At 46.7% G+C, this 19,067-nt stretch overlaps 1 protein-coding gene across 1 annotated transcript in view; it reads left to right on the forward strand.

Annotated features, from left to right (window-relative positions):
- LOC130127543 (disintegrin and metalloproteinase domain-containing protein 12) overlaps nt 1-19,067 on the forward strand; it is a 101,185-nt gene that overhangs the window by 38,604 nt on the left and 43,514 nt on the right. The window contains exons 4-8 of the mRNA XM_056297215.1: nt 5,155-5,233; nt 11,957-12,033; nt 13,868-14,066; nt 17,991-18,056; nt 18,732-18,803. Of these exons, the coding sequence (XP_056153190.1) occupies nt 5,155-5,233; nt 11,957-12,033; nt 13,868-14,066; nt 17,991-18,056; nt 18,732-18,803 (493 nt within the window). The remainder of the gene's footprint in view (nt 1-5,154; nt 5,234-11,956; nt 12,034-13,867; nt 14,067-17,990; nt 18,057-18,731; nt 18,804-19,067) is intronic.

Here is a 19,067-nt window from a genome sequence, read left to right on the forward strand (position 1 = left end):
TGAGATAACTTCCTGCACTCACAATTGGTGGGTCCAGTTTATCGTAGTGTAAGCCGTCGCGGTTTTTGTCTTTCGCGAGATTAGTTGCCAACGTTTCAGAAGGACACCTTGTTGAAGACTGAAAATGTCTTCGGGCAATGACTGGAAATGACCCTCACGTGTATGTAAAAAGAAAGCCGTTTTATTTGTGTCATTGTACAGGTTACAGCGAAATTAGTTCCCTGCATTTAACCCATCCCATTGTACAGCATGAGTGGGCTCGGGGACCAACTCCAGTTCTTCTTTCCATTGCCTTGCTCAGAGGCACAGACAGGAGTATTAACCCTAACATGCATGTCTTTTTGACGGTGGGGGGAAACCGGAGCACCCGCAGGAAGCCCACGCAGACACGGGGAGAACATGCAAACTCCACACAGAAAGGACCTGGCATGGCCTGGGGTTCGAACCCAGGACCTTCTTGCTGTGAGGCCACAGTGCTAACCACTGGGCCTCCATGCCTCCTATCCCATGGGTGATGTGAAACCTCGCCCCTAACCTGTTCAGCTCTTTCGTAATCAGCCCCGTGGCATGTGAGCTCAACCCGCCTTTCCTCCACCCGATCCTGTCGTCACATTGGGGGGGGGGGGGTCAATGGATGGACTATTTCTGTTGGGGCTTCTTTTTTTACTCGAAAAGCTCTTCTTTCTTCTCTCGGCCTGCAGCCATTCAATCTATGCACCACCCTGCTGCTCCTCCAACAGCTGATCACAAGTGTCCGAGGTCCCCTTCCTCTCTCTCTCCCTCCCTCCCTCCGCCCCCCCCCCCTCTCTCTCTCGCTCTGTGTTTTAGCACAGAATGAATTTGCACTCTTTCCCTCCCCTGTTCAGGCGCTCCCGTGGGATCTGATCACTGTGTGTCCTGTAGGAGTGCATGTACAGTCACGGTTGACATACAACAGAGCATCTCCTGAACAGTTTCACTGGGCTGCAAAAACCAGCCCACTTCCCCGCCAGGACTCCTGTGTGAAACATATGACATTCAAGCCGTTTCTTTCTAGGTCATGCACAGTGCTTGCCCATGAATTGAACCTCTCTTTTGTTCTTGATTGAGTAGACATCGTCTCTCATTGATAAGGGCCGTTGCAACACACTGATCTTGGCCATGTTGCTCACTTATTTCCCCCCCTCCCCTCAAATACATCAGGCAATATAATCCCCAATAGTATCTGGCCAATTACCCCACTCTTCCGAGCCGTCCTGGTCACTGCTCCACCCCCTCTGCTAATCTGGGGAGGGCTGCAGACTACCAAATGCCTCCTCCGATACATCTGGAGTCACCACCACTTCTTTTCACCTGACAGTGAGGAGTATCGCCAGGGGGACGTAACGCATGGAAGGATCACCCTATTCCCCCCAGTTCCCCCTCCACCCTGAACAGGAGGCGCTGAGGAGGAGGCGCTGGTGAAACGACCAGGACACATACCCACATCCGGCTTCTCACCCGTAGACACGTCCAATTGTATCTGTAGGGACGCCCGACCAAGCCAGAGGTAACACGGGGATTCGAACTGGCGATCTCCATGTTGGTAGGCAACGGATTAGACCACTACGCTACCCGGACGCCCCATAAATTAAGTTTTAAATCATATTTTTTCTCCGTTAAATCATGTCACATCTTTAAAGGGGAGCGTGTACTATGCAACTGAGCCATCATGGCGTTTATGTGCATCTCCGGTTATTCTGCCGTGGTTACATGCTCCATGACTCCTGGCCTCATGTGGGCATGCACGAGCAGACAGGAGACAAGGAGAATATTGAACAGTGTGCACCATTTGCATCAGGAACCAATCTGTGTTTGCAGTTTGCGGCTGTTTATTACTCTCGCGTATCGTCTCAGGGGGGACCAAAGGACGTGGCATTTAGTCGCTGGCGTTCGGGGTCGTCTCAGAGAGGCTCTTCATTGCTTTTTCGCCGTCTTTCTGTCTGCACTGTGAAATACACCGACGGTCAAATCTCCCACCTTTCTTCTCCTAATATATTCCTTTTGAGGGGTTATTTGCCCCTTGAAGACAGTTTAACACAAAGTAAACATGTCCCTTTAGTGATGGCTCGGTCCCGTTGCGGCTGCTCGGCTGTCAGGCCGCCTTGAAGTTGGGGGGGCGGGTTGTCTGGCACGCACGGCGCCCATCCATGTTGGGCATGATGTCGCTGTGTTGACTCCGCATACTCATCCTTGTTTCTCTTTCCTTGTCAGTCAGACTATAGCCCTGCTGGAGGCCATTCCTACAGGTAATGCAATTTAAATGGAGAGCAGGACGCAACCTCCCCCGCCCTGCCCTGCCTGCACCTCATTAACTTCCCGCTGACTGAGAAATGGCGATCTGCTGCAGACGTGCAGGCGGCTGTTTGAATTAGATACAAGCTGTTAAGGGTCGGTGGCTGTCACCTCAGCGGCGATGCAGTCACCCCCATGTGGCGTTTGTTAGGTGACCTCAGTGGTGACTTTTCTTGGCGCGCGTGTGTGTGTGTGTACGTTTTTACGTGTGAAGGTGTGCTGACAAGGATCGACTGACTGGTATAAACAGCATATAAACCACAGGCGGTCATTTTGACTGCCTATGGTCGTTTTAGGTAGATGATACAACTTTTTTGTGCAATTGATCTAAAACTCATTTTAATGCAAATATATGCAATTTTAGGCGCACTTGGGGAGCGGCAGGTCTGTATCCACAAAATTATTGAACTCTGAAAATCCAAAACGGTCAAAATGACCGCCTTGGTTGTTCTAATAAGAAAATGTGAATAACGAGGCGTCCGGGTGGCGTGGCGGTCTATTCCGTTGCCTACCAACACGGGGATCGGCAGTTCAAATCCCTGTGTGACCTCCGGCTTGGTCGGGCGTCCCTACAGTCACAATTGGCAGTGTCTGCGGGTGGGAAGCCGGAAGTGGGTATGTGTTCTGGTCGCTGCACTAGCGACACCTCTGGTCGGTCGGGGCGCCTGTTCAGGGGGGAGGGGGAACTGGGGGGGATCCTCCCATGCGCTACGTCCCCCTGGTGAAACTCCTCACTGTCAGGTGAAAAGAAGCGGCTGGCGACTCTACATGTATCGGAGGAGGCATGTGGTAGTCTGCAGCCCTCCCTGGATCGGCAGAGGGGGTGGAGCAGAGACCGGGATGGCTGGGAAGAGTGGGGTAATTGGCTGGGTACAATTGGGGGAAAAGGGGGGTCCAGAAAAAGGAACATGCGAAGCACAGCTACACTATTCAGTTGTGTGCAATGTTCACATTCTCTTATACAGACAGTTCAGCCCATAAGCAAACCAGGGATTAAGTTTTCACATTCACTGAGTGTCTGCCAGTGATGTCATTGGTGGACATCATTTCGGCAGCATTTCAGAGACACACAGAAAACTGCTCCATATTATGGCTGTTAATGGACTTGTCTCTATAGATGATGTTGAAAATCGTGATCGTTCCCCTTTAAAGTTCGGCATGTAGAGCTGATGTCTGATGTTAGGAGCTCGAGAACAATCGCTGTCAATGAGGTCTACACAAATACGAGAAGACAACATGTGTTCGTGTGTGCACGTGTGTGCGTGCATGTGCATAAGAGTTGAAATGTGCATGAAACTTATCTTCGCATGTCTGTGGTCTGCCCAATAAACAGACTCATAATCATATTTTATGCCTGTTTTTATTACATTAGATTAGACAGATGACTCATGAGTCATGAGTCATGAGTGCGCACAAACACACGTGCATGTATATCCTGCCATACGCTGACTCAAGAGTGGCGCAGACAAGCGACGAGGCACAAAGCATACCCAGTCAAGTCGCCGAACACCAAATTCCCGTTTGTCCGTTCCGGGCAGAAGTCGAAGCTCTCTTGGTTTGGCCAAGAGTACAGCCCTAATTAAAACTGCAGAAACACATCATTTTATTTGGCTCTCTTCTCTTCGTGGCCTTGCTTTGATCCGGTGATTATTACCAGGTCTTTGGCTCCGTTCTGGACTGTGAGAGGCAGAGGGCCGGAAAACATTGTGTCTTACACTGACAGGTCCCAATCAAAATAAACTGGCCCCCAGTTGTTACAGCTGACACTCCCAGCTGTGTTGTCAGCGGTGAGGTCAGTAAGAGGATCCAGCTGCCTGCTAAGGTTTGGTCCTCTGTTGTGGATTAGCACCAGCAAACCATCTGCTGGTCTCCTGTGGTGTAATACAGTACGAGCGGTTATTTGCGCTCAAAGTATGAAAAATGAACATAAAAAAGCGTGTACACAAACACAAATGGGTGGGCACATACACAGTTATCGACTCTCTCCTCCACCCACGGTGTCATATGTAAGTTGTGTACACAAACATGTTGGAAACACATGCTGTACCAATCAACCCTGTAGGGCTCCCCATTGCATCCCCAATCTCAGCTTGCGTCTGGTTTTATCCCTGCTGTGGGTCCCGCGTTTACCCGATCATCTGTGCCTCTCTGCAGCGCGGCCCTCTGCCAGAAGGATGAGGGGTCCGCGCTAACCTCGGTGGGTGAAGAGAAGGGCAGCCAACATCGCACTTGACCCCTGGATCTGTGCAATCCCGCCCCCTATGATATGTCTTTAGAGAGGGAGGAGGTCGAAAGGCAACAGAGAGGGAGCCGGAGAGACGTGTAGCATCCCTCCAACCATTTGCCTGCAACAGAGAGGCTGTTTATATTTATTATGATTGACTTTCCAGCATAAATTTAAGGCTTTAGCTAATTCTGCATAATTAATACAATATCTCCCCCACTGCTAATATTAACAGATCATTCACTCGGTTGTGCGTGCTTATATTGCTGACCCATCCTGTGATATGAAAAGTGCTATGAATCGATATTGAATACTCCCTTCCTGATTCATTCCTGCAGTGTGAAAGTGCTTTAATAGAAAACATCACAGCAACCTGGGCCGTTATCCATTTTCTCTCAGCGGGTCGTCTTGCATTGCCAATAGCTGTTCAATTCAATTTAAGCTCTCCTAAGGCAGGGCTAGGACTTTAGTCACGTCACACTTGGCCACACTATGTGTCTACCATGCAGGTCTGGTAAACGGTGGAACAGCGTAAGACCGTATGACAGATTGTTTGGATGAACTGAACCCCTCAGGGTCACTGTTGAGCATCTGTTGTCTTTATTTGTCCGTTCCAGGGGGCTGTTTGCAAGTCACTATTCAGAAACCCATTACCTGGAGGACGGCGGAGTGGTCACGGGCTCTCACAACATCACGGTATGTTTACTTACAACATTTAATGGTGTATGGTTTTGGCCAGTACTGATGAAATAAATATATTTATGATCAAAAAGAAAGGAAACAAAGACACGCACTGTTTTGAAGCGAAAACTTTAAGAAAGCCTTTAACAGCGTAGCAAAAAAAGTTAGAAACAAGTGGGCCTTACTGGCTTTCCTCAGGGCACTTGGCAAACAGGAAGCAGAACAGGGTATAAGTGGGCATCCAGGTGGTGTGGTGGTCTATTCCACTGTCTACCAACACGGGGATCGCCGGTTCAAATCCCCATGTTACCTCCGGCTTTGTCGGGCGCCCCTACAGACACAATTCTGTGTTTGTTTTGTTAGATCCGCTGGTGCTCTGGGGGCAAATCTCCCCTAGCACACCTTAAAAATTCCCTATTCTAGGGCATCTGGGTAGTGTAGCAGAGTCGATTCTGTTGCCTACCAACACGGGGATCCCGGTTCGCATCTCCGTGTTACCTCCGGCTTGGTCGAGCATCCCTACAGACACAATTGGCCGTTTCTGCAGGTAGGAAGCTGGATGTGGTTATATGTCCTGGTCGCTGCACTAGCGCCTCCTCTGGTCGGTTGGGTCACCTGTTCAGGGGGGAGAGGGAACTGGGAGGAATAGCATGATTCTCCCATGCGCTATGTCCCCCTGGTGAAACTCCTCACTGTCAGGTGAAAAGAAGCGGCTGGGGGCGCAACGTGTATCGGAGGAAGCATGTGGTAGTCTGCAGCCCTCCCCGGATCAGCAGACTGCTCGGAAGAGTGCGGTAATTGGCCGGATACAACTGGGGAGAAAAAGGGGGGGAAAATAAATTAAAAAAGCTTTTTTTATTTAATTTATAAAAAGGGAGCGAAATAACATTCGTCAAATATATTTACGATCATCTATTATCTGTTTCGTTTGTCCTTGCCAGCATTTTTTATGATGGCCTTATCTAGAACTGTTGTCCTTGCTGGGCTCAGCTTTATTGTGCCTCTATTTTGGGTCCGTAAGGAGATAAAGAAAAAAAATAGGTGATGTCCCAGTTTAGACCAAGTCCTGAACCATGTGGAAATGGGCATTTTGTCTGTGTACCTATAGGTGAGTGGGCCCATTTTCAGTCTTTGCTTCCTGCGCTCGCAGATTCATATTTGATGAAATGACTGGTGTGATGAGGTCAGGGAACAGACGCTCAACTTTTATGGAACAGCTCACGTCCTCCATAATGGATAAAGCTTGAAACCATTCTAGGAAAATGGTTTGTTGTCGGCAATTTCTCCGGAAATCTCGAATAAGTACACAACCGAATGCACTTCAAAAGTCATCGACTGTGAAATATTCATCAACGCAGCTTGTATTTAAAAGTCTTGTTCTTTTAACTTTGTAAGATTTTCCACATCCTCCGCTCTTATCAATGCATCTACAGATAAGGGGGAAGGAACAATGCATTATTTTATAATTTCATCCCCCCCCCGTATTCAACCCAAAATATTTTTTTCTGAGCCATAAATAAGCTTCTACAGGTTGATTGCATCCAACACCAAATTCAGACTCGACTCCACCTCCACTGCACCATGTGCTGCAAAATGTATGGCTGAGGGCGCCCGGGTGGCGTGGCGATCTATTCCGTTGTCTACCAACATGGGGATCGCCGGTTCAAATCCCTGTGTTGCCTCCGGCTTGGTCGGGCGTCCCTACAGACACAATGGGCCGTTTCTGCGGGTGGGAAGACAGATGTGGGTATGTGTGCTCGTCGCTGCACTAGCGCCTTCTCTGGTCGGTCGGGGCACCTGTTCAGGGGGGAGGGGGAACTGGGGGGATAGCGTAAGCCTCCCACGTGCTACGGCCCCCTGGCGAAACTCCTCACTGTCAGGTGAAAAGAAACGGCTGGCGACTCCACATGTATCGGAGGAGGCATGTGGTAGTCTGCAGCCCTCCCCGGCTTGGCAGAGGAGGTGAAGCAGCAACCGGGACAGCTCGGAGAAGTGGAGTAATTGGCCGGATACAATTGGGGAGAAAAAGGGGAGGGGGGAATGTACGGCAGATGAGCTGCACCCTTTAGTGCAAATGCGGTGTAGCGATGGCGGTAACTGCCCATAGGAAAGGTACCGAACACAAGCGATTATTTGCGTACTTAGAGGCCTTTACGGTTGTGTTGTACTAGGATAAAGTGTCCCCTATAAAACCTGCTGCTGACAGTGCTGTTTGAAAAAGAAAGAGTACGTGTGATCTTGTATGCTGTACAGTATTGCCCGCTATTTGCCCATAGCTCAACAACAGCTGGTTAAGATGGAGGTGGGCTACCACAACACTTCATTCTCTAGGGAGCTAAATATTTTTGCATCGCCTCCTGCTTGCTGATGAATCACCATGCTAGTCATTATCTCCTCTGCTTTCCCTCCTTCTCACCCTACATAGATTTGGGGTGTAAACACCATCTGTCTTTGAGTTTTGATTAAAATGCTTTTTCAATTGCCTGTGTGGTAGCACTATCCGATGCAGGCGGTGTTTGCTGTTCGTTTGGTTTGGGAGAGTTTAAACAGGCCTGTCTGGAGCGGACCGGGGGTAGGATGGGGCCGGCTGGTGACGAATTCTGTTTGTTTTGTTAGATCCACTGGTGCTTCAGGGGCAAATCTCCCCTAGCACACCTTAAAAAGTCCCTATTCTAGGGCGTCTGGGTAGCGTAGCAGTCTATTCTGTTGCCTACCAACACCGGGGTCGCTGGTTCGAATCCTCGTGTTACCTCCGGCTTGGGTCGTTTGTCCCTACAGACACAATTTGCCGTGTCTGCGGGTGGGAAGTCGGATGTGGGTATGTGTCCTGGCCACTGCACTAGCGCCTTCTCTGGTTGGTCAGGGTGCCTGTTCGAGGGGGAACTGGGGGGCTTAGTGTGATCCTCCCACGCACTACGTCCCCCTGGTGAAACTCTTCACTCTCTGGTGAAAAGAAGCATCTGGCGACTCCACATGTATCGGAGGAGGCATGTGGTAGTCTGCAGCCCTCCCCGGCTCGGCAGAGGGGGTGGAGCAGTGACCGGGACAGCTCAGAAAATATGCTGATTTGCCATGTACAATTGGGGAGGAAAGGGGGGGGGCACCTATTCTTCAAAGCTACAATTACAAAGATTGCAGCAGCGGTATTTGGGTGCTCAAAATCATTTGACAGGATCCATTGGTGTAGTCAGCGCTTTTGTGTCAGCACCTTCCCGTACGATAAGAGACAACAAAAAAAAAATGCATGTGCCATGTCATTTTTCTCTCAGACACTAACAATTAAAATGCGCTCATGATTTATGCTGGTACCCAAAAAGGACATTTGCTTGGGTGTAAATCTTCATGATTGTAGCTCTAAAATGCTTCTTTTATTGTTATTACTAATGACCCATAATTCTTCTTACAACCCAATTTTTACCCTTAGTGGAAATTTAACTCAAAAGTCTGACCCAAAACTTTGACTGGAGCCCTTAAGGTTGTTGGAGAGAGTTTGGATTGGGAAGTATAGAGCGGTTAACCACAGTCCCAACTGTGCATTCAGCATTATTGGTCTGAATCAGCACAGCGCCAGCTCTTTGATGGTCAATGCGACGTGTGAATTCTAGTGTAATAATACTTAAGGAGAAACTCATAGAAGGGTGACCTGGCTCTAAACAGCCCTGGCATGCATGTTCATCCATCAATAGGTTGTTTGTTATATTTCCTGCATGAATTGCAAGTAGATAGGAATATACAGTGCAGTTTCTTGCTGTATCTTTCCCAAGAAGTTCTTCAAATCTTCCACCTGCTCGCCTGATTTCAGGGATTTGGTCATGCGCAATTTGGAGCGCAATTAGATATTTAATTTTCATGTGCTGATACCCAGAAAGCATAATTATAGACAGCTTGTGAGGTCTTTGTACAAAATGCTTGGCCTACTTATAGTGGAAATCCACAACAGAAGAGATTAATGTAATTCAATAATATGCAACCCACACAGTAAAATGAACAATATTTTCCACCCAGAGTGTTGTGTCGAGACTGCCGTGGGATTAAGCTGGACCATCTCTTACTGGGACTGGCCAACTCGACCGAACTGCTGCCATTCCAGAGCCGACAGACAATCTGGGAGTTGAATAGAGCCAGGTCAGGGTGGGCTCCTCTGAGAGAAAACTAGCATAGGGTTTCAGTGGATGAATGGATGGATGGATGGATGGATGGATGGATGGATGGATGGATGGATGGATGGATGGATGGACGGACGGATGGACGGATGGACGGATGTGACATTGATGACGTGAAGTGGCCTGTAACTCAATCCGATTAAACGGCACAATGTCTTATTAGCTTGAGACCAAATGGACATTTGACCTCCATCAAACCCCTCACCCCACTCTCATAACTAAAACCAGCTCTTCATGGGAAGGTCTTTACTGGCAACCACCAGGGCTTGTAAGAATTATCCACAGTTAATTTATTTGGTCCTGTCTGTAGGGAGGAGACTGATATATTGCCTCCGGGGTAGGGATCTACAGGGTTCAGTTGTGTGTCAGAGACAAGGTATTGCAGGGAGTGACTTAGTCATGAGTCACTCCCCCCCCCGTTCACTCCTCTGCTTTATATCTTCTCCATTCCCCACTTGATCAAAGTCTTTATATAATGCAACAGAAAGCAGTACCATCCACTGAAAGAAAAAGTCCTCTATGCATACAAATGATTGTTTTGGATATCAAGGGATTTTTAATAATAAGAGTAGACTTATTGTAAATAATGCAAGGATTAATATAAGGATCGCATTTCAAGTTGTGCACTGCATTAATCTGAGCATTATCAGTTTTATTCTAGAGTATGAAGGACTAAGCACATTTCTCTCTCATCGCTTTCTGCAGAAAGCTCGGAAACAAAAGTCTATTCATATCCCTTATATCGATGCATCACAGTCATGATCTCATCAAAGAAACATGAGGTGGTAGCATTAACTCAGCGCACTAAATCCAGCCTTGTTCCTCCCCACTACACTAAAAATTCATATTTCGTGTAATGGGAATGGCCTCCTTTACTTTTCATGCGACAGACTGTCTTGGTTCCATACAACTCAAGGAACAGGTATGGCAAATGTCAAAACGGACGACGGTTTTAAAAGATTCGGGTCGCGCTCTTCAAATATCTTGCAAACATGATCACGGGGGATGTTTTAAAGAAAATAAAAAAAGAAATTGAGCATTTCATCAACGGTATTCGAACCAGCACAGATTGGGAAATCAAAGAAAAAGTTCATTTGGATAAAGTTATTTGACGGAATAAGTACAGTGATGCAAGACCAAGTAAGTAACGTCTGTAAGAGATGAAACCCCTTCAGCCGCTGAACATGCAAAAATCAGTGGCCACGGGAGGTGGGCCACCTAGAAGCGGGCCAACCATTGAATTTTACTGCCTTCTGCTCTATATTTAGAGGCAGGGAGAGAGGGATGGAAAATGTACATTGGCTTGGCCTTGCTTTTCTCTGCATTGTGATGGCAGAGGGGTCTTCCGTCAGACCCCACCTGTGAGACCTTCTAGTAAATGGGCTGTTTTCACTCTAAACCAGACACTTCCTCCCCGCCCTTGAACCACCAGGCCTGGCCAAAAAAAATCCCAGACTCAAGTCACCTTCTTTACTCCTCACATATGGTCTGGCAGGTGGTCCAAGAGGGAGGTGCATATGGGCGTACATCAGCGACTGTAGACCGTAGTAGGAATCCTAAAACTCAGTGCAGCTTTCAACCGTTGTTAAATTGCACCAAATAGTGACCACTGTTAACCTTTCCAGTGTCTATTCCTCCGTCAATTACTTTTACAGTTATCAGCCTGAGCTTGTGTTGTTGAACTTTATTTTAAAGATGAGCTGTAGAGTTTTTGGCCACTAGTAGTGCTACTGAGCAAAGTGGGTCCCTGTAACAAAACAAAAACACTAACTCCATGGGAGATTCCTCTTCAAAAACCACTGTGCTGAAATACAGATGTAAACATTGGAGCGTTGTGATTTAAACATGAGAGCTATCTGAATGTTAGAAATTAAGATTTTCTGGGCGTCTGGGTGGCATGGTGGTCTATTCCGTTGCCTACCAACACAGGGATCACTGGTTCGAATCTCCGTGTTACCTCCGGCTTGGTCGGGCATCCCTACAGACACAATTGGCCGTGTCTGCGGGTGGGAAGCCGGATGTGGGTATGTGTCCTGGTCACTGCACTAGTGCCTCCTCTGGTCAGTCGGGGGTACCTGTTCGGGGGGATTGAGGGGAATAGCGCGATCCTCCCACGTGCTATGTCCCCCTGGCGAAACTCTTCATTGTCAGGTGAAAAGAAGAGGCTGGTGACTCCACATGTATCGGAGGAGGCATGTGGTAGTCTGCAGCTCTCCCCGCATCGGCAGAGGGGGTGGAGCAGCGACCGGGATGGCTCGGAAGAGTGGGGTAATTGGCCGGATACAATTTAGGAGAAAAAGGCGGGCGGGGGGAATCGAAAGAAAGAGAAAAAAAAGAAATTAAGATTTTCTGAACATCTTTGAAGGTGATATCTCTTGGCGACATGATCAGTGGAGTCTAACGATATACTTTACCTCTGTACCAGTGAAATTATGAATCCAAACATGTTTACATGGAAAACTGCACAGTTCAGCTTTAACCTGAACACCCTTTTTATGCCGCTCCCTGCCTTTCCTATCTTTATGTGAATTTTTTAAATCCAAGAATGTTTTTCTTTAATCTGTTTTCCCCTCAGGTAAACTGCTACTATCACGGTGAGGTAGAGGGTCATGCCCGATCGGACGTCACCCTCAGTACCTGTGCTGGACTCAGGCAAGTACATCTGCCTGGCAGCACTGCCAGGGCTCAAAATAAGGGCGCTGTCTCATCACCCTCACACCCATGTTCGTGGTGACACCACCCCAGGTCTAATGCACCCACATGCACCAGTGATCAACTCGCAAAGTAGCTGGATAGCCTACAGCATTATTTGCCATATCCTTTGGGTCTTGAGCAGCTCCTCTTGCAACTTGGTTTACAAGAACGAATGTAGAAATAACACATAGCTGAGTTATTCATTTCCCTACATGAATTAGGCAACAAAACATATACATTATTTAATGACAAAGAACCTGCTATCATGTAAGAGAAATTAACAAACGACACACTTGCTTTCTTAGAAAGATAATTCCTGTATTATTCAAAAAGCAAGACATTTAATTCGTGATGACCTTCATCGGATGTTTGATGAGGACTAATAAAATAATAAGGAGAATAAATAAAGAATTATGTTTCCAATAGTTAGTGTTGCACCCTTTATTAGTATCTCTGCTAATTGTGCCTCGTCTCTCGCATGTTAGAGCAACACTTTTTTTTTTAACTTCTCGAGGTTCAGTGTTGAAAAAGTGCTTTGCGAACGCCAAGCCGGAGTAATGACTGCGGTAACATCGGTGGACAAGAAGAGGAACGTTTTCACAAACCATCCAAGTGTCCGCACCCCTCTGAGGTGTGATCTGGGGGATCGCTAAGCCCTTAGTCTTTTTCTCAGCTCCTCTTCAACCTGTCTCCAGAAAGACAGATGCGGGGAACTCGTTTGACAGGAGCTACGTCGCTTGGCATGCACACCAAATTGCACTTGGTTTGGGTTGGCAGCAATCATGCTTTGGGGGTTTAATGTGAGTTCATGTGGTTGGGAATGTTGTGTGAGGTTGCTGAAATCCTTGAGTTTATCCAGACTCAGTGCATGAGGATGTCACTTTGAATCACAGAGGCCACTTATAAAACAGACAGGAGTTCGTTTAACCGAGCCAATGCAAGATCATAACACCCCTTATTAAGCAGAAGATCTGCAACTTGATCTTTCCTCTAATCAGCAGCGCCTCAATTAAAAAAAAACATCGTTAGAGTACTAGCTCGGGTGTATGCCATTGTAAAGCATGACATCTACTGTCTCATGCTCTGTCTTTTGTGGTTATGTATTACCTCTTCAAGTGACATTATAATCTCAGCATGCATCAGAAAAATGTTGGCGCCAATTCATTTTCAGCACAGCCAAGTTTGTGAAGGGGGGTATTAAAGAAGAAGAAGATTTGTACACGGTGGTTTTGTTGTCGGTGATGCGTGTCATTGTCATACTTCCACAGCGCTGTGTTGCCAGCTTATTCATGCAGCCAAATTGCAGCGTTCAGAGTTGCCACTCATAGTGATTGACATCTCGTAGTGAGGGACAACGGGAGCGATCAACCCAGGTTTTGCATAAAGCGGCCCATACCAAGAGCAAGTCAGCCCCCGCTGGAGCCACTGTTTCTGTTGAGGGAGGGGGCGGGGCCAGCAATACTGCCAGCCAATCAGATTTCTGGCTCTGAGTAATGCTATAATTATGTCAATGTCTTCCAAACAGCTGGCTTCATTAAAGGGGTGTGTGAAACCCTGGAAACCAAACAACTTTTGGAAAAATGTTACAGATGTGTTTCATGGACATATAGTAGTTAATGTATAATTTATTTCAAGGTTGTCACACATATTATTCTTTAAAGGACAAACTATGTCCAGTTTTTTTTTTGAGGGGGGGGGGGGATCTCTAGCTGGATAGAATTGAAAGCGGCACAAATTTGATGTAACCTCTAAGTAATCCCAGTAAGACCTTTATTTTTCCCACTCTTCCCAGGGGCCTCATCTCGCTAGAGGACAGATCATATGTGTTGGAGCCCTCGACTGATCATGCCAATGGAGCCCATTGGATCTACAGAGCTGAGCACCTCAACCTTGCTCCAGGCACCTGTAGTCAAGATTTCAACATATCCTATCCCAATGAACTTCACCCGAACCACACAGACAGCAGCCCGTTCAGGGATTTCAGCACGAGGGTAAAGTTTGTGACATTTCACCTCCAGTCGGCAAATTATATTCATAGTGACTGCATGCACTGTAGGAAAATCACACAAGATTTCTCAGCTTTTTCCATCTACAAATCAATTTATCAATGTTTATCGATGTTTAGCACACCAGTCGGCTCAACAAGCCCAGTTTGCTTTAAAAGGGGTTGCAGGAGCTGAGGACAAATGACAGGAGATGGTATATCAAAACCAACCAGAGAGAGTCCTGCTTTCTTCAAAACCTTTTAGATGTACTACTTTATCTTGAAATTCTCAAAATAAGGCTTGGTCAGCGACTTTTTCTTCTTTAAATATGATCCCTATTGATAACTGGAGACGCTGCTGATCCGATTTGACCAGTGACGGATGGCAACTGATGATCACATCTGATTTAACAGTTCAATATGGGAAAAGCAGAACAAGCAACAAACAAACAAAACCAAAAAAACAACACACACACACACACACAATGAGAATGATGATGATGAAGATGATTTGCAATGGTGGGGACAAGGGTGAATCTAATGCCACATGCAAGGGGTCAGCATATGTATAAACAGTTGGGTTTTTTTTTTTAGCACGAACTTCATTCTGCAATGTGGGGATAATGAAATTGCACGTGCTCTTCAGAGTTGTTTCCAACTTGCATGCGCCAAAACGAACAGCGTTGATATCAGTTTGTCAGACCACACCATTCACTGTCTGTATAAGTGCCATAAAAGTTGTTATTATAACTTCCACATTATTAGCTTTCATTCTGAATTATGCTGCAATTGGGATTCTCGTCATTGTTTCTATCAAGAAATACATCTGTTGGATTCCCAGTGATGGGTGTAATGCTGCTGAGCGTGAGGTGGATCAGTGTTAATGGGGGCTGCAAGGAGTCAGCACTCACTAACCCCCACAAGACCCACCCAAGAAAAAATAGGGGGGGAGTCTCATTCCGATGATTTATAACGGTGTGTAAAAGTGTGGTTGTATCCCTCTGGGAATGAAGATTTACTTTTGATTACTTTCGCTGAATTTTTAAAAAAATTTTTATATCTGATGATATTGCTCCTTTTCTTTCAGTTAATGTCTTATGTCTTTCCCTCTCAAAGACTTGTCAAAGATGGAGGGAAAATTGGCTCTTAAGTGATGACAGAGGTGCTGCTTAGAAAGTAGGTAATCAAATATTATCTTCCCAAAAGGTGATAAAAGGTAAAAAAAAAAAAAAAAAGAAATTGTGAGAGATATCAAAAATTCAAGCTGTCACTTGTTAACAGAGCAGCAAATGGCCTTGTCACGGCCAATACGATGGCACGACTGTGGAGAATAAAAAAAACAACTCCTTTGCTTGCACAGACAGGCCTGACTTGTCAGCATGCGCGTGCTCACCCCAGCATGCCGTGCAGGCGTATCGGGGGTAGATACGGCCCTGCTGGAGGGTCCAAAGATTGAAATGCATGTTGGCAGACTGTACACCTGCATGATTAGATGTGAGGACGTGAACAGTGAGCAGGATGGACATATTGGCTGGTAGACCACAGCAGCTACTAACCAGTGTCTTCCCCAACGGTGGGTCGCTCAAACCTTGTTATTCAGAATGAAAACAGCAGAAACATTCAAGAATGATTAATCTTGAAGTCAACACGAACATCTTTAGATCTGCCCTATTCGGGGACATTCACTACAGCTCACTGAAAGGGAAACGATCACAATTTTCAACATTATCTCCAACTACTGGGTTGTGTTATAGGGATAACGCTCCGATAGCAACCGTTATATACTGAGCTGCCTTCTTTGAAAATTGTACTGATGGGCGTCTGGGTGGTGCGGCGGTCTATTCCGTTGCCTACCAACATGGGGAACGCCAGTTCGAATCCCCATGTTACCTCCAGCTTGGTCTGGCGTCCCTACAGACACAATTGGCCATCTGCAGGTGGGAAACCGGATGTGGGTATGTGTCCTGGCCGCTGCACTAGCGCCTCTTCTGGTCGGTTGGGGCGCCTGTTCGGGGGGTGGGGGAACTGGGGGGAATAGCGTGATCCTCCCATGCGCTACGTGCCCCTGGTGAAATGCCTCACTGTTAGGTGAAAAGAAGTGGCTGGCGACTCCGTGTGTATCGGAGGAGGCATGTGGTAGTCTGCAGCCTTCCCTGGATCAGCAGAGGGGGTGGAGCAGCGACTGGGACGGCTCAGAAAATAGGGTAATTGGCCAAGTACAATTGGAGAGTAAAAGGGGGGGGGGGGGGAAATTGCGCTGAAAAGTGCACATCCGTCACTGGCGGACAATCTGTGAATCATTGTCTTTATATGGCAATTAATGCCATTCATGACAAGAGTAAGACAAGTTTATTTGTAGGGTACATTTTATACAAGGAAAGGAAATAAAATCTGCCATACAAATAATCTCGTTTTACTGTGCTTTACGTAAGGACATAGAGAACAAAATAAAAACACATTTTGAGAAAGAAATTAAAAGACAAAAACATAAAGATGTTCAGAACCGACAAAACAATACAAAGCTAATTACAAGACGGCAGAGCCTCCCATTTAAATGCACTGAAATGTAGTCCAGATTTTAGTCAGATTTATTTTAACCAAACAAAACTCACTGGAACAGCACTTGTAGAGTAACACAGCATGCAGAATAGTGCTGTTCTTCAATTTTCCTTATACAGTGTTGTCTATTTTGGTGCAGCCCATTGCAGGGAGCAGCAGACCAGGAGGTGAAGGTTTGCAGTTTTCACATTCACAGATTGCTCACCAGTAACGTCGCTGGTGGACAATGGCGTGTTAATCCCTACAACATACTAAATCTAGAGTCAATGTTGAAATTTGTGATTGCCTTTAAAGTTGATTTTGTTGAAAAGACATGTACTCCCTTCTTTGTGTTGGAGTGGAGAGGGGGGGGGGTCCTCTCTAGTGGCCGCCCAGTGACTCCATAATCACCATAGGGCGCTTTTAGCACGGTTAGATGTTGTGGCTTATCTATGGAAAAGGCAGATAAGAGCGGAGAGGATCCAGGCTGCCAGGCTAGCAAAGGATAAAGAGGCTCAGGTTGAAATGGAGCCATGGTGTGGAGGTAGACCGCTTAGCTGGAGAATATTTTGGAGGGTGAGAATTTCTCTGTGTGTGCGTGTGAAGAAAGAGAACGAGCAGGTGTGACTTGTGCATGTGTGCACAGGTGAAAAAGACCCAGGTTAGACGTATCGCTAAAGCCTTCCCTGACCTGAGACTGTACATTCTTCTGGGTCTGGACATGGGCCAAATGTAATCTCTAACCTGACATTGTGTGATGCTGTCACACAAATCAATGTCTGACACCGGCTTCAGGAGATGTCAGATACACTTCCTGGGATTAACTTCCGTTATCTGTAAATGTGGTTTTTTTTTTCTTTGCCGTTTTTTACAATGCTTCCACCGAGGTTTTATATTGCGGCAATATTCGAAAAGCAATGATTTATTAGTTAATAAACTGGTTGCTTTGGAGTTCTACTGAAGGTCTATATAACCTTGGCTAATCTTACCGAGTCGGACCGGAAGTCGAGCAGATTATTTGGCGCTGCTGCTCATTTCTCTTGCGGCTCGAGTGGTGGAGGTTGTAAAGCCCTATCGAGTGCCTACCTGCTATATTTAGGCTGTCCTATCTTGTACACGGTTGTAGTGTCCTCCTGATGTCCTGCTCTCTCACTCTCTCCCTTGAGCGCTCTTTCTTCCTCCACCCCCTCTCTTGGCTATTGGCCTCTTACTTTACCCCCACTATCTCTCTTAGTATATCACTGTCCCTTTCTTCGTGTGTTCCCCAACACACACACACACACACACACATACACACACACACAATTTTTACCGCTTTGTCTGTATTTTCTCACTTCCTCCCTCAATATTTCACCCATTCTCTTTTCACACCTCAACCCCCCTCACCCCGCAGCATAAAAGACATGCCCAGACGACCACCAAGTATGTGGAGCTGATCATCGTGGCTGACAACAGAGAGGTAAGCGAAGGTCGGCGGGTCGCGACCTCTTCCTCTTTGTTGCTTTCTCCTACCCCAGGTCAGAGGTGTCACGCACACTGCACATCCCCCCCCCCAGGCTAAAGATGAGGCACTGCCCCGCTACTTCCAATGACGTGTCTATTCACTCATCCATTCCTCTGTCTGCCAACGGTAGCCTCCAGGTCCATCCCACTGGATACGGCATCTGATTGCTAGGCTCACCATCGATGTGACCCAAGCCTGTCTCAACTCTCTTATATGTATACTATAATCTCTGATCTCGGATGCAAAACCCTACAAAAAGGGGTTAGAGAAAGGAAGTGTTCCTCTCCGGTATATAGGCCAACAGCAAGTGCCAAAGCCCTTTCTTTCCCTGATACGCGGGGATGGGCGAATAAACGGCGTATTGAGCGACAAGGTGGTTGAGGTTATCTCTTTAGGCTAAGCTCTGCTGAGGAGCCTTTTGATGATAGTAGCTGCAGCAAAAGTGGCAAAGGATTTAACATGACAGTGATTGTAGCTTCAGGACGACCCCCCCCCTCCCTTTGAAGACATTTCTTGAGCTGATACAATGTTAATATGTCCTGAAGGCTTTGATGATGATAAACATTCACGACCATGGTTTCTCCCTTTTTCCTCTCCCCCTCTCGATCCCATCTTGGTTGTGTTGCTCAGTTCCAGAAGCAAGGCAAGGACATTGAGAAGGTCAAACAGCGGCTGGCCGAGATCGCCAATTATGTGGACAAGGTAACAATCAAATCAATAGTAGGGGTGTGGCGTTGAAACGTGATTTATTAAAAGTCACATCCGACCTGTTAAGAATCAACCGACCTACGGATAGAAGCTGATTGGATTATAATAAATTTCACGGCTCTGCTGAGAAATAGTGTAAAGATGCAACCATGATATACTGCGGTATGGTTGGATGTTTTACTATCAATAATTTGTTTGTTTGGAAAGGTTGGCAGGTGGATATGAAAAAAATTTTCAAGGCCCCTTGTCTGTGTTGTA

The sequence above is a fragment of the Lampris incognitus genome, chromosome 17, assembly GCF_029633865.1.
Source record: "Lampris incognitus isolate fLamInc1 chromosome 17, fLamInc1.hap2, whole genome shotgun sequence".
In the NCBI taxonomy this organism is placed as follows: Eukaryota; Metazoa; Chordata; class Actinopteri; order Lampriformes; family Lampridae; genus Lampris; species Lampris incognitus.